This window comes from Capra hircus, chromosome 7 (genome assembly GCF_001704415.2).
Source record: "Capra hircus breed San Clemente chromosome 7, ASM170441v1, whole genome shotgun sequence".
Lineage (NCBI taxonomy): Eukaryota > Metazoa > Chordata > Mammalia > Artiodactyla > Bovidae > Capra > Capra hircus.
The window spans coordinates 51746105-51759685 of record NC_030814.1 but is presented as its reverse complement, the minus strand read 5'-3'; the positions used below and the strand labels follow the sequence as shown (position 1 = coordinate 51759685).

The window sequence follows — 13581 nt, the reverse complement described above, 5'->3', positions numbered from 1 at the left end:
GTGTTCCCTTAATCTAACTGCTATTGAGCAGTTTGGCCTAGACTGCATCTATCTTTCTTACAGAATTTTCACAAAACACCTTCCTGGCTTTATACACTGTAGAATCTTGCCCATGAAGTTCCACATCGGAAGCAACCACCCCATGCTCAGTAATTCTGCAGCATGAAAATGACCATACCACAAGTGTCCATTTATAGGAAATTCCCACAGACAAATGGTGATGAAATGGATATACAAAAAGATTTAGCTAGAAGGAGGTCTACCACTTCCTTATTTACAACAGCAAAAAAGGGGAAAGTAAAAATGAAGTCAAAATTGAAAGCAAAACATAAATTTAAATGGTCCAATTAGAAGGAATAAGTGATTAAATACATGATGTCTCACAGCAGAGTACTATATTGCTACTGTAAGTTATATTTTGGAAAAATATTTGATGCTCTGTAAAGGTACCATAATAACTTAGATTTAAAAAGATATATAGTTTAGGATTTCAGATCCAGCATGTAAGGAGCTAAGAAGTTGCCACTTCATCCTAACAAGTAAAAAGCTGAAAAAATGTACCAGTTCTTAGATCCAACAGAAAGGAGAGGACACAGAGAAAACCACTGCCTCCCAGACTGGAGAAAACAGAGGGGTGAGTGCAGAATCACACCTTCCCGGAGCAGAAAGTCAGGAGTGAACACTCCCAGAGGAAACACTGCTGAGGCAAGAAAAGCCAACCTGGGATTGATGGATTCCCGGAGGCACAGCTTGGCCAACTCAGAGAGTTAAAAATGCCAGGGGACCCAGTTATCCAGTCATCAGAGAACCCTAAACGTTCTCTGACTGCTGCCTCCATCTCGTCCTCAGAGTAAATATTAGAAAAAAAGCCCTGTGGCTTCTTGCTGGGAGAGGAATATTTTTATTTATACCAGAGTATTCTGTAGGACTTCCCTTGTGGCTCAGACGGTAAAGCATCTGTCTACAATGTGGGAGACCTGGGTTCGATCCCTGGGTCGGGAAGTTTCCTGGAGAAGGAAATGGCAATCCACTCCAGTACTCCTGCCTAGAAAATCCTATGGATGGAGGAGCCTGGTGTCCATGGGGTCGCAAAGAGTTGGACATGACTGAGCGACTTCACTTCACTTCAGAAGAAACTACTTCACCAGAGCCTAACTTGCTGTGTTTGATCAGAGCCTAATCTACCTGATGGGGGGGAGTGGGGGGAGTATCCAGTACTAACAACCTCTAGCCTTCCATGTGGGAGAAGGAAAGTACACAACTCCAGTCCCCTCCAGCCATCCTGTCCCACCTAATGGGTGACAGGGAAGGATTGTGAAGTTGCTAATGTTCAGATTTCAGAAGTACAGGCTCATCAAAAGACTGAGACCTAATCATAGCACTGCAGAATCCTTCCCCGCCACTCACATCTTATCACCACATTAGTGAAGGTATATTTACTGGAGTTTCTTTTACCTAATGTCTAGCTTTCAACAAAAATTAACAAACCATACTAAAAGCAAAAAAACCAAACACACTGCACAGTTTGAAGAGATTGAATGAACATCAGAAACAGAGTCATCAGGTATAAAGAAGGGTATTATTTAATGATAAAGGGATTAATTCTCCAGGAAGATATAATAATTCTAAATGTATATGTACTTAAAAACAGAGCAATAAAGTATGTCAGGCAAGATCTGATGGAACTTCAAAAAGAAAAAGATAAATCCACTATTACACTTAGAGATTTTTAATACCCCCCTATTGAAAATGGACAAATCCAGTAGGCAGAAAAGCAATAAAGACGTAGTTGAATGCAACAGAACTATCAATTAACTAGATGTAACTGATATCTACAGACTATTTCATCCAACTACAGCAGGCTTTACATTCTCCTCAAGCTCACACAAAACATTCACCAAGATCTACCACATTCTGGGCTATAAAACATACTTTAACTAAATTTAAGAGAATAGAAATCACATAATATTTATTCTCAGATCACAGTAGAATTAAACTACAAATCAATAAGAGAAAGATAGCCAGAATATTCCCCAAATACTTGGAGATTAAATAGCACCCTTCTAAGTAACACACAGGGCAAAGAAGAAATCTCAAAAGAAATTTTAAAATATTTTGAGAAAATAAAAGTGAAACCACAACATACCAAACTCCATGGAATGAAATTAAAGCAGTGCTTAGAGGAAAATGTATAACATGGAATGCATATATTAGAAAGGCAGAAAGATCTAAAATCAAGTCTAAGTTTTCATCTTGGGAAACTAGAAAAGAAAGACAAATTAGATCCAAATTAAGCAGAAGAAAATAAAATAAAAAACAGAACAAATCCATTCAATCGAAAAAAAAAACAGAAAATTAAAACCAAAAGCTTGATTTTTCAAAAAAAAAAAAATCAATAAAATTGATAAGTATCTAGGCAGGATAGTTAAAGAAAAAGAGAAGACATAAATTATATGTATAAATTACATATATCTGAAAAAAAGAGGAGGATATCATCATATACATCAAAAGGATAATAAAGGAGTATTATGAAAAACTCTACGCCCATAAACTTGATAACCCAGATGAAATGGACTCATTCCTTGAAAGACACAATCCACTAAAACTCACACAAGAAGAAATGGACAATCTGAATATTTGATGATAAGAAACTAAGGAACCAATATTATTCAACTTCTATACTTACTATAAAGCTACAGTAATCAAGACAGTGTGATATTGCCAAGAAATAGATCCATATAAATACAGTCCACTGATCTTGGAAGGAAAGTTATGACCAACCTAGATAGCATATTGAAAAGCAGAGACATTACTTTGTCAACAAAGGTCCCTCTAGTCAAGGCTATAGTTTTTCCAGTGGTCATGTATCAATGTGAAAGTTGGACTGTGAAGAAAGGTGAGCACTGAAGAACTGATGCTTTTGAACTGTGGTGTTGGAGAAGACTCTTGAGAGTCCCTTGGACTGCAAGGAGATCCAACCTGTCCATCCTAAAGGAGATCAGTCCTGGGGGTTCATTGGAAGGACTGATGCTGAAGCTGAAACTCCAATACTTTGGCTACCTCATGCGAAGAGCTGACTCATTGGAAAACACTCTGATGCTGGGAGGGATTGGAGGCAGGAGGAGAAGGGGATGACAGAGGATGAGATGGCTGGATGGCATCACAGACTTGATGGACATGAGTCTGTGTGAACTCCGGGAGTTGGTGATGGACAGGGAGGCCTGGTGTGCTGCGGTTCTTGGGGTTGCAATGAGTCAGACACGACTGAGCGACTGAACTGAACAGAACTGATCTTGGACAAAGGAGTGAAGGGAATACAGTGGAACAAAGACAGTCTTTCTACAAATGGTACTGGAACAACTGGACATCCACAAGAGGAAAATGAATCTAGACACAGATCTTACACCCTTTACAAAATTTAGTTCAAAATGGATCACAAACCTAAAAACCTAAGTGCAAAACTCTAAATCCCTAGAAGATAAGATAGAAGAAAATCTTAATGACTTTGGGTATGGTAATGACTTTTTAGATACAACAGAGGTACAATTCACAAAAGAAATAACGAATAAGGTGAAATTGATTAAAATTTTAAAACTTCTGCTCCATACAACAAAATGACAAGAGAATCAGAAGACAAGCCACAGACTGGGAGAAAATACTTGCAAGATACACAAACGATAAAGGATCCTTGTACAAAATATAGAACAATGCTTAAAACAATAATAAAATGAACAACCCAATTTAAAAATGAGCAAAAGACCTGAACAGACACCTCACAAGAAGAAAATAATACAAGATGACAAGTAAGCATATACAAACATGTTCAGCATGTTATGTCATTAGGGAGCTGCAACATAGTTGCAACTAAGGCAACAATGAGATACTACTACATGCCATTTCCTTCTCCAAGGGATCTTCCCAACCCAGGGATCGAACCCAGGTCTCCTGCATTGCAGGCAGATGCTTTACTGTCTGAGCTACTAGGAAAGCCCCACATACATACCTATTAGAATGGCTAAAATCCAAAATAGTGATAATACCAAATGCTGACAACGGTGTGGGGCACCAGGAATTCTCATTCATTGCTGGTGGGAATGCAAAACTTTATGAGACAATTTAGAGATTTTTTTTTAACAAAACAGAACATATTCTTATCATACAATCTAACAATCACACTCAATTTACTCAAGCAAATTAAAAATTTATGTCCACACAAAAAGCTTCAAATAAAAGTTTACAACAGCTTTAATCCTAACTGCCAAAACTTGGACACAACCAAGATGTCCTTCAGTAAGTGAATGGATAAGTACACTGTAGTAAATCTAGGCAATGGAATATTCAGTGCTAAAATGAAAAGACGTGGAGGAAATTTAAATCCATATTACTGATAAAATAAAACAACCTGAAAAGGTTGGATATTATATGATTCCAACTGTATGACATTCTGGAAAAGGCAAAACTATAGAAACAGTTTTTTAAGAACGTAGTTGCCAGGGGTTAGAGGAAAGAGAGGGATGAATATACACAGCACGAAGGATTTTTAGGGCAGTGAAAATACTCTGCATGATACAATAATGATGGATACATGTCATTATACATTTGTCAAAATCCAGAGGATGCACAACACCAAGAGTGAACCCTAATGTAAGCCACGGACTTCAAGTGATGAGAATGTGTCAATAGGTTCTTGATTGCAACAAACTCTGATGCTGGTAATGGAGGTGGTTATGCAAGAATGGAGGAGGTTATGCATGAAAAATATGGGAAATCGCTGTACTTTCCACCCAATTATGCTATGAACCTAAACTCACTCTCAGAAATAAAGTTTAATAAATGCTTCAAAAAGTGGTTAAAAAAATTGCTTAAAAACAGATAATGCTGCATGTTCCCACTTGTATTTTGAAATGGAGAAAGTAGACTCCTATTAACGGCAGTTTTTTTCTGGGAGACTATGATGAAAGGCACTTTATGTTTACCTATTTCATTCATCTTTGTTCCTCCAATACTAGTTTTTGATTGTGCACCTACATAACTAGTGCTTAGTAAATGGTTTTGAATCAATGAGAAAACAAAAAATTAATGCATAAAGGGAGACCTGGGAACTTTTCATTATATTTATGGTGACCCTTGTTATCCATATCCCACTGGCCCAACCCCACACATACATTTATAAAGTACACTGAGCACTAACCAGCACCTGGCCTGCAGCCTCATCACAAACCTTCAAGGGCTGTGAACTTTTCTCTAGTTGTTAGTCCATAAAAGAGGATATGTCCCTGAAGAACTCAGGCTGACAATGAATTCACTAATGACTATAACATTAGAACCACTGACTGCTACAGCATTGTTCCAAAGACCACAGACTTACAGGTACTCACCCAACTGGGTGGGCAAGACAAGCCACCAGAGTACAAGAAAAAAATATCAGGACATACTTGTATCTCTGACAATATCTCTTTTTTAGTTTGTACTTTTTCTTTGTATTTAATAATGTCATAAGATATTAATACATTATTTGTATATGTAACTTACATATATGCATGGCCTGCCAAGCAGGAGATACCAGTTCAGCCCCTGGGTTGGGAAGATCCCCTCAAGAAGGGAATGGCAACCCACTCCAGTATTCTTGCCTGGGAAATCCCATGGACAGAGAAGCCTGGTGGGCTACAATCCATGGAGTCACAAAAGAGTTGAACATGACTTAGTGACTAAAAAACAACATCTATATGTAGTTTTAAATTTAACAATGCCATAAGATATTAATATATTTATATATGTAATATATATGCACATCTGTGTACACATATATATGTGTGTGTGTGTGTATATATATATATATATATATATATATACAGAAAGAGAGCATGCTCTAAAATTTTCTGCATAAAGGTACACAATCAGAAAAGGTTATAGACCATCTGGTCCAGCCCCTTTATTTTAGAAAAGATGAAACTAAAACTCAGAAAAGTGAGGTAACTTGCCTAACTATTAGTCAGTCGTGTCCGACTCTGTGATCCCACGGACTGTAGCCCACCAGACTCCTCTGTCCATGGGATTCTCCAGGCAAGAATACTGGAGTGGGTTACCATGCCCTTCTCCAGGGGATCTTCCTGACCTAGGACTCAAACCTAGGTCTCCTGCATTGCAAGCAGATACTTTACCGTTTGAGCCACCTGGGAAGCAAGTTTAACAACCTACCTAAACTGTACAGCTGAAGAAAACTAATGGTTAAAGGAAGGTAATGCTTTACCCAGTTGTCTTTTTACTTCTGCCTCATTTCACTGATTTTGACGGAGTTGAACTGTTTTTTAAATATCACGTGAGATAAATTTTAGCATTTTCCTAAAAGTTTAATTTTTAAAATGTGCTTACACACCCAAATGGACCTTCTCCCTTGTCCTGCAAAAGGAGGGCTGAACTTGCACTCAAGGATGGCACTCTTCTCAGCCAGATTTCCTCTTCCTGGGGAGCTTTACCTGCTGTCTCACAGGAACAGTATTTGCAGGGATAATGCTCAGTGGAAACTAATCAGAGAGAGAATCAGCTATAGAAATCACTAACAGAAAAGCATCACAGACAGTCCTCTGGTCTTCTAAAACATTACTAACAGCATCGTCAGCAAAACCCTGTCTTCAGGGACCATTACTTTGAGGGAACTTTGCCAATCATAGCATTACTTAGGAGGCACAGTTTTTATGTTCCTCAAATGCCTACTGTCAAACTAAACTAAAGTTTTGAATGGTTTCAAACACTTCCAGGTTTAGCGAAGTAAATATACTCTTCAATTCAAGTGTGGCCTGAGGGCCAGGAAGAGCTTTTCCCCCAGCCTGAGTGTATACTTTAGTTTGTCAGAGCAGCAAATGCCTTTGCATTACAGAGTGTGGACGGGATGACCAGAGAGACCTAGAATTCTATTGCCAGCTGTCTTCCTTTGTGGAGGGTAAGGACAAAGACTTCATTTCTCTGAATCATTTTGAAAACCATCACCCAGGATTGAAAAAAAAAAAAAAACACAAACGGTAAAAGGTAAAAGGCACATCTCATTTGTTTAAAAATTCTCTCCTCCTAGAACCAAAAGCCCTGCTGAATTCATAAGGAAACATTTTGCACAAAAGTGGCCCATGTGAGAAGCTGGGAACTAGAAAGGACCCCCAGTTCCCAAAAGGGAGTTATCAATAGACCTATGTAATCATAATGTCATTGCTTTGTTTTTACGGATGACAGTCTTTGCAGAATCATTTGCTCTTGGCAGACCATATATGATAATTCTCCTCCCTTTAGTAATCTCTTTACTGCTAGAGAAAATTCTGCATATGTGGAAACCATCTTGACAAATGGTGAAAAATATTTTCTTTTCACTTAGAATTGCCTTTTTTATACTGTCAGAAATTATAAACAAAATGTTGTGTGGAGAATTTTGGCAATATGAATGCCTAGCATGAGAAAAATGTAAATATACAATTTAACAAAATGTTTACAAATAGGTCCAGAACCACAAGAGAAACACCCAGAGATATCTCAAACCTGGAACTTGGCATTTGGAGGATAATTCAGTGACATTTTTTATGTTTTTATTCTGAAAAAAACACTTTTGTTATTTAATCCTTTCATAAGGTATTCATTTATTAACCAAACTGATTTCCTTCAGGTGGGAATTAATAACTACATATGCTAGAAATAAAGCATATTTTAATTTTTTCATGATATTTAAAAAAAAACTCTTTTGATAGCTGCAGAATTAACTTGCAAGAATAAGGATTTTGCAGCAAAGACTGTTCTCAAAGATTGAGCAACTGAGCTCCAAGCATACTGAATAATGGGCTGGCAGGGAGATGTAGATGGTTTTTAAGGTGCATGTAGTGGGAAGATCTGTGTGTGTGTGGTGTGTGTGTGTGTGTGTGTGTGTGTGTGTGTGTGGTGTGTGCGTGTGTGTGTGTGTGTGTGTGTGTGTATCTGTTCTTGACATGTAACCAAAATGTAGGGCAAGGGCAGATCTTCTCACTATGTCAGGCACTTAGAAAATGTTCAAAAAGAGATATTATCAAATCTATAGACAGTTCAAATCTGGAATAAGGGATATTTTATTATAGAATTAAGCTTCAAAATTATCCTGATAGTAGAAAAATAAGCTAAAGTGGTGATGAATATTATAGAGGGGGAAAAAGTTAAAATCCTACAGTTAAAGGGTTTTTCTTTTCTTTTGGTTTTAAGTTCAACTGTAGCAACATAGTATGCAGATATCCTGGCTTTAAGAAGCAACAGCTGGAACTGTACATAGAACAATGGACTGATTCAAAATTGGGAAAATAGTACAACAAGGCTGTACACTGACATTCTGCTTACTTAACTTCTATGCAGAGTACATCACGACAAATGCCTGGCTGGATGAATCACAAGCTGGAATCAAGATTGTGGGGAGAAATATCAACAACTTCAGATACGCAGATAATACTACTCTAATGGCAGAAAGTAAAGAGGATCTAAATAGCCTCTTGATGAGGGTGAAAGAGGACAGTGAAAAAATTAGCTTGAAACTCAACATTCAAAAAACTAAGATCATGGCATCCAGTGCCATCACTTCATGGCAAATAGAAGAGGGAAAAGTAGAAGCAATGACAAATTTTCTTTTCTTGGGCTCCAATATCACTGTGAACAGTGACTGCAGCCATGAAATTAAAGGACACTTTCTCCTTGGAAGGAAAGCTATGACAAACCTAGACTGCATTGTTCAAAAGAAGAGATATTACTTTGCTGACAAAGGTTCATATAGTCAAAGCTATGGTTTTTCCAGTAATCATGTACGGATGTGAGAGTTGGACCATAAAGAAGGTTGAGCTCCAAAGAGATGATGCTTTCGAATTGTGGGTTGGAGAAGACTCCTGAGAGTACCCTGGACTTCAAGGAGATCAAACCAATCAATCCTACAGGAAATGAACCCTGAATATTCATCAGAAGGACTGATGCTGAAGCTGAAGCTCCAATAGGTTGGTCACCTGATGCAAAGAGTTGACTCATTGGAAAAAACCCTCATGGTGGGAAAGATTGAAGGCAAAAGGAGCAGGGACGACAGAGGATGAGATGGATAGATAGAATCACTGATTCAATGACAGGCATCTGAGCAAAATCCAGGAGATAGTAGGACTGAGGAGCCTGGAATGCTGTAGTCCATGGGGTCACAAAGAGTTGAATATGACTTAGCAACTGAAAAACAACATCCTGGCTTATGTGGAAAAGTTTCTGAAGGCTTGAATAACATAGAATTTACTATGGAGACAACAGCAGGACATGGATTACTGAATTATTATGTGTAATCTTTACTATAGAATCATAAGTTGTATATAAATCAGGGAAAGTAACTAGCCTAGTGCACCTGGGCATGGCCATATCCCATGTAGAACACTGTGTTCAGTTCTGGGCACTATATTTTTGAAAGAATATGTATAAAGTATCTGGAAAGGAAATCCAAGTGGTGAAAGGCTCATAGAAGGAAGAGCTGAAGAAACTAGGAATAATAAGGCTAAAAATGAGAATTTTAGGGAGAATATGCTAATTGCCCTAAAACGTATAAAAGGCAGTAAAAGCAAAGGATAATAATAATTAACATGTATTGAGTACCATATGCAAAATAGTCACTGTTATCTGCATTTTGCAAAAGAGGAAAACTGAAGCCCGGAGAATATGTTACACATCTATGGCCACATAATTTATAATGGTTGAGCCAGTTTTCATCCCACTAATCCACCCCCAGATCTGGGAGAGAGATTAAAGCTATTTCCCAAATATTTCTAATCTCCATTTTACAGAATCCTAGTAAGACTGTTAACTTTCTCAATTTTTTTGAAGGTGAACATGAACTGATGATTTGCTCTGGTCCAGGAAATACGGCCATAAGTCATATACATGACTTTAGTGTGGGAGTTTAAGAGTCTATGAGCAATTTACCACATGCTTTTCCTACCTTGGATGTGAGGACATGGAACCTCCATCAGTCTAGGTCTCTGAAGGGCAATGATTAACAGCTGTCCTGAAGATCCATGATAGACAAGTAGCAGGAGCAAAAACCAAACCATTATTGTTCGATTAAGCCACTGGGATTTGAGGACTGTTTGTTACTGTGACATTATCTCAGCTTTTCTGACAGATACACAAGCCTACATGCTTAAACTCATTAAAATATCTTGCCATAAGGAAACATTGGTATTCGTATATTCCCAGAGCCAAGAATAGTTTGTAGAAACTAAGGTAGGTAGACTTGGACTTTTTTTTTTTAATGTAAAATCCTCCAAAATTGCTTCATGTGAAGAAGTGAGCTCCCTGAAAATGGTAGTATTTAAACAGAGACCAGATGATGATTTTGTACCTACATAGCAAAAAAGATGGCTTCATTATGGGGGTTTTATCAAACTTTTATCCAGCACCTCCAATGTACCAGGCATTTCAGCCACAAAGATAAATCAAACACCCTATCTTCATCCTGGAGGAAATAAGTTCAGAAGTAGATAACCTCTGATGTCTCTTCGATCAGTGTGATTCAACTAAATTAGAGATAATAATATGGTCTGGATAAAGCTGACAGCTAGCCTGAACTTAGAAATAAGCATATAGCACTACAAATCCTGGTTGTATTATTATTTTTCAATTAAGAGCCTAAAGTACAGGGTTGGCAAAAAGAAAGAAAAAGACAGACATGTTGGGTTTAAAAGAGGAACATTTTCCCTTTCTCTAGTTACCATTCTTAAATCCTGCAAACCAGGCACATTATCTGGCTTACATCAGGGGTGTTCCAGCAAAGGGAATAGCTCTGACTCATAGCAATTGTTACCGACCTTTTCCATCACCTCTCCCATCCCTTCGAATCAGGAAGGGGACATTTCAATACTTATCAAAGTCAGATCTGAAAAGAGGCAATAATCTTTCCCTAGGGCTATTCTTCAGTTTCAAAATCAGCCAAACCCTTCTCAAAAAGATCAGAAGCTTTTCCTAAAAGGGTATTTAAGTGGGACCTAGAGGAATCCCACATTCTAAGGATGATGTGAAAATCACAAACTAAATGAGTGATTCCAAGACACAGTGACGTTGTTCCCCAAAGGCACCTTGAAACCATACTCATTTTGGTCCTTTCTTTCCTGTTATCAATTCTTAAAACTTAGTTTATTTTTTTTTAAACTTCCAAAAATTAAGCAGCAGAGAGAAGTTCTCTCCTTTCACTGGCTCGCTGCATTTTAATGGAAAAACATCTAAAACTTGGGTTAGCATTAACTTTAATTGCTCTGAGGCAAACATTTCCATTTCAGGTTATGATTCATAACCGTATTAGTCCAATACAATATATGCAGGCTGGATTTTGCAGCCATTATCTAGGCAAGGGTGAGGTATCTGATTACTATTGTTCCCCAACTCAAAAGGGTCAGTTTGAACTCCTGAATACTCCAATCCCTCCCGCCCAGGCCCTGAGTTTTCTGAACTATAGTCCTGCTTTTTTATGAAATAAATGAGGGCAAGCCGAGTTTCAGTGCCACATCTTAAGTGCCATATCTTAAGCTCAGTGTGACATGAGTTTCTGAAAAATACGCACAGAAAAAACTGGCTTTGGCACATGGAAGAGCAGTGGGGAACTTGCAGCTGTACTAGTTTAATATGCGCCCTTAATACTCTTGCCTATTTTCAAAAATACAATACCACTCTTCCCCAGACAGCTGGCTCCCCAGCCTCCTGGCTCCCCAGCCTCGCGCCAAGCGACCTACACAAATATACACTTAACAAACACAGATGTGAAATGTCGACCCAGGGCAGAAGAGAAGCAAGGGGTTTCGGGTGTTTAGTCTGGTGGCTCCACACTGAAAAGTTTCAGGAGCAGAGCTGATGTTGGAAGAGTGAGAGGGGAAACCGCCCAGCCTGTACTTTCATCCGGGTACTATGGAGATGACCCCGCTTTCCCGGGACCAGTTTGCCCTCTGCCCTGGTGACCTGGGTTGAGATTTAATCTAGAGTCCGAAGGGAGATCAAGAAGACAATTGTGCCTAGTGGGTACTCAGACCGAGAGAAGGGCTAGAAGTCACTCAGCCTTCCTGCACTGGCCGGGCTGACACACCCACTCAGAACCGATGGCCCGGGGATGCGGCAGGGAGGGGAGGGGACCCACGCACCCCGTGTCCCGCGCGCACAAAGATGCTACAGTGGGGACACGCGTGAATAATCCAGATTCCGGCTGGAAGGTCTCGATGCACTCGGCATCCTCCCCCTAGTCCTCCATCCCCCCCCCAACAAAGTGAACGAGAGAAAGTTGTGCCAGGGCCAAGGCGCCCCGGGGCTGGAAAGGGAGCGAGGACAGGCGGAGAGGAAACCCGGGCCCCCTTACCTTGTCCTTGGGGCCGAGGTTTTGCAAAACCTCCTTGCCGGTGGCGCTCCGGATCTCCACCCCAGCGGGCGCGGGCGACGCGGGCGCGGGCTCCCGGCTCTCCTCCCGGCCTTGGCCCCGGTGCGGGGTATCCCCCTCGGGGCCAGGTCGGCTCCCCGAGCTTCGGACGCTGCCCTGGCTGCTCCGGGGAGTCTTCGCGCCGCGCTGCCCCACGCTCAGGGCATCGAAATCCAGCGTCTTGCTCTCGAAGGCGCCCTCCACGTTACAGAACATGCCGCCGTACTTCTGCCGCGGGACCTGGTCGGTGGTGCCCGGCCTGGCCAGGTACACGGGCAGATCGTCTTCATGGGAGCTGTCCCAGCCTCTGCGGCCCGAGGCCATGGTTGGATCGCGACAGCGGCCCGTGGGTTCTCTTCTCCAAAGGCGGAAAGGGCAGCAGCCGGCAGCGTGCGCCGAGCCACAGTGACTGGGGCGGGAGGAGGCGCCTGAGCCTTCGCGCCAGAGGCGGCAGTGCTGCTCCGGTTCCTGCCAGTCCCCTGCGAGCCCCGAGCCAGCGAGCGCAGCGCTTGGGCCGGAGCGGCGGCGTGTTCCGCTCGCCCGCCTCGCCCGCCCAGCCGGCCGCACCTCCTGCGCGCCGGGACCCTAACGTGGCCTCGCGATCACGCGTCCCCGCCGCCCATCCAAAGGAGAAATCCAACTTGGCGCGCGCGCACACACACAGGCACGGTTCCAGTTCGCCCAACAACCCCCAGGTTGACACTCAAGAGCTCGCCTCACTCACATGTGAGCACAAACTCCGTTTTACCCACACTCGTTCCCAATTTGGCCTCCCAAACACAAGTCTCTGCCCCACTCAGGTGAGGAAACTTTGTTGGCTCAGGTGGGTTGACATAAACTCTAAATTCCTCCTGATTTACAGCAACACACACACACACAAACTCAGATTTACCAGACTCACAATCTCAGACTTTGTTTACCCATAATCCCAGACTCTGTCTCATCCTAATCTTAGAATTGTCTCACAATTGCTCCCTGTTCTAGACTCTGCCTCACAAACCTGCACCCTCACATAATGAACTCCTGAATTATTGGCTTACAGACACATCATCTTATTGACAATCACAAGAAACCTGTAACAGACTCACACACTTCAACTTATTCTTTTAATTTTTCTTTGATGTGGACTACTCCCCCACCAGGGGTCCAACCGCACCCCCTGCATT

At 41.1% G+C, this 13581-nt stretch overlaps 1 protein-coding gene across 1 annotated transcript in view; it reads right to left on the bottom strand.

Annotated features, from left to right (window-relative positions):
* The window catches only part of DPYSL3 (dihydropyrimidinase like 3), a 114821-nt gene extending 101796 nt beyond the window's left edge, over window positions 1-13025 (bottom strand). The window contains exon 1 of the mRNA XM_018050185.1: window positions 12359-13025. Within this exon, the coding sequence (XP_017905674.1) occupies window positions 12359-12739 (381 nt within the window). The 5' untranslated portion in view covers window positions 12740-13025. The remainder of the gene's footprint in view (window positions 1-12358) is intronic.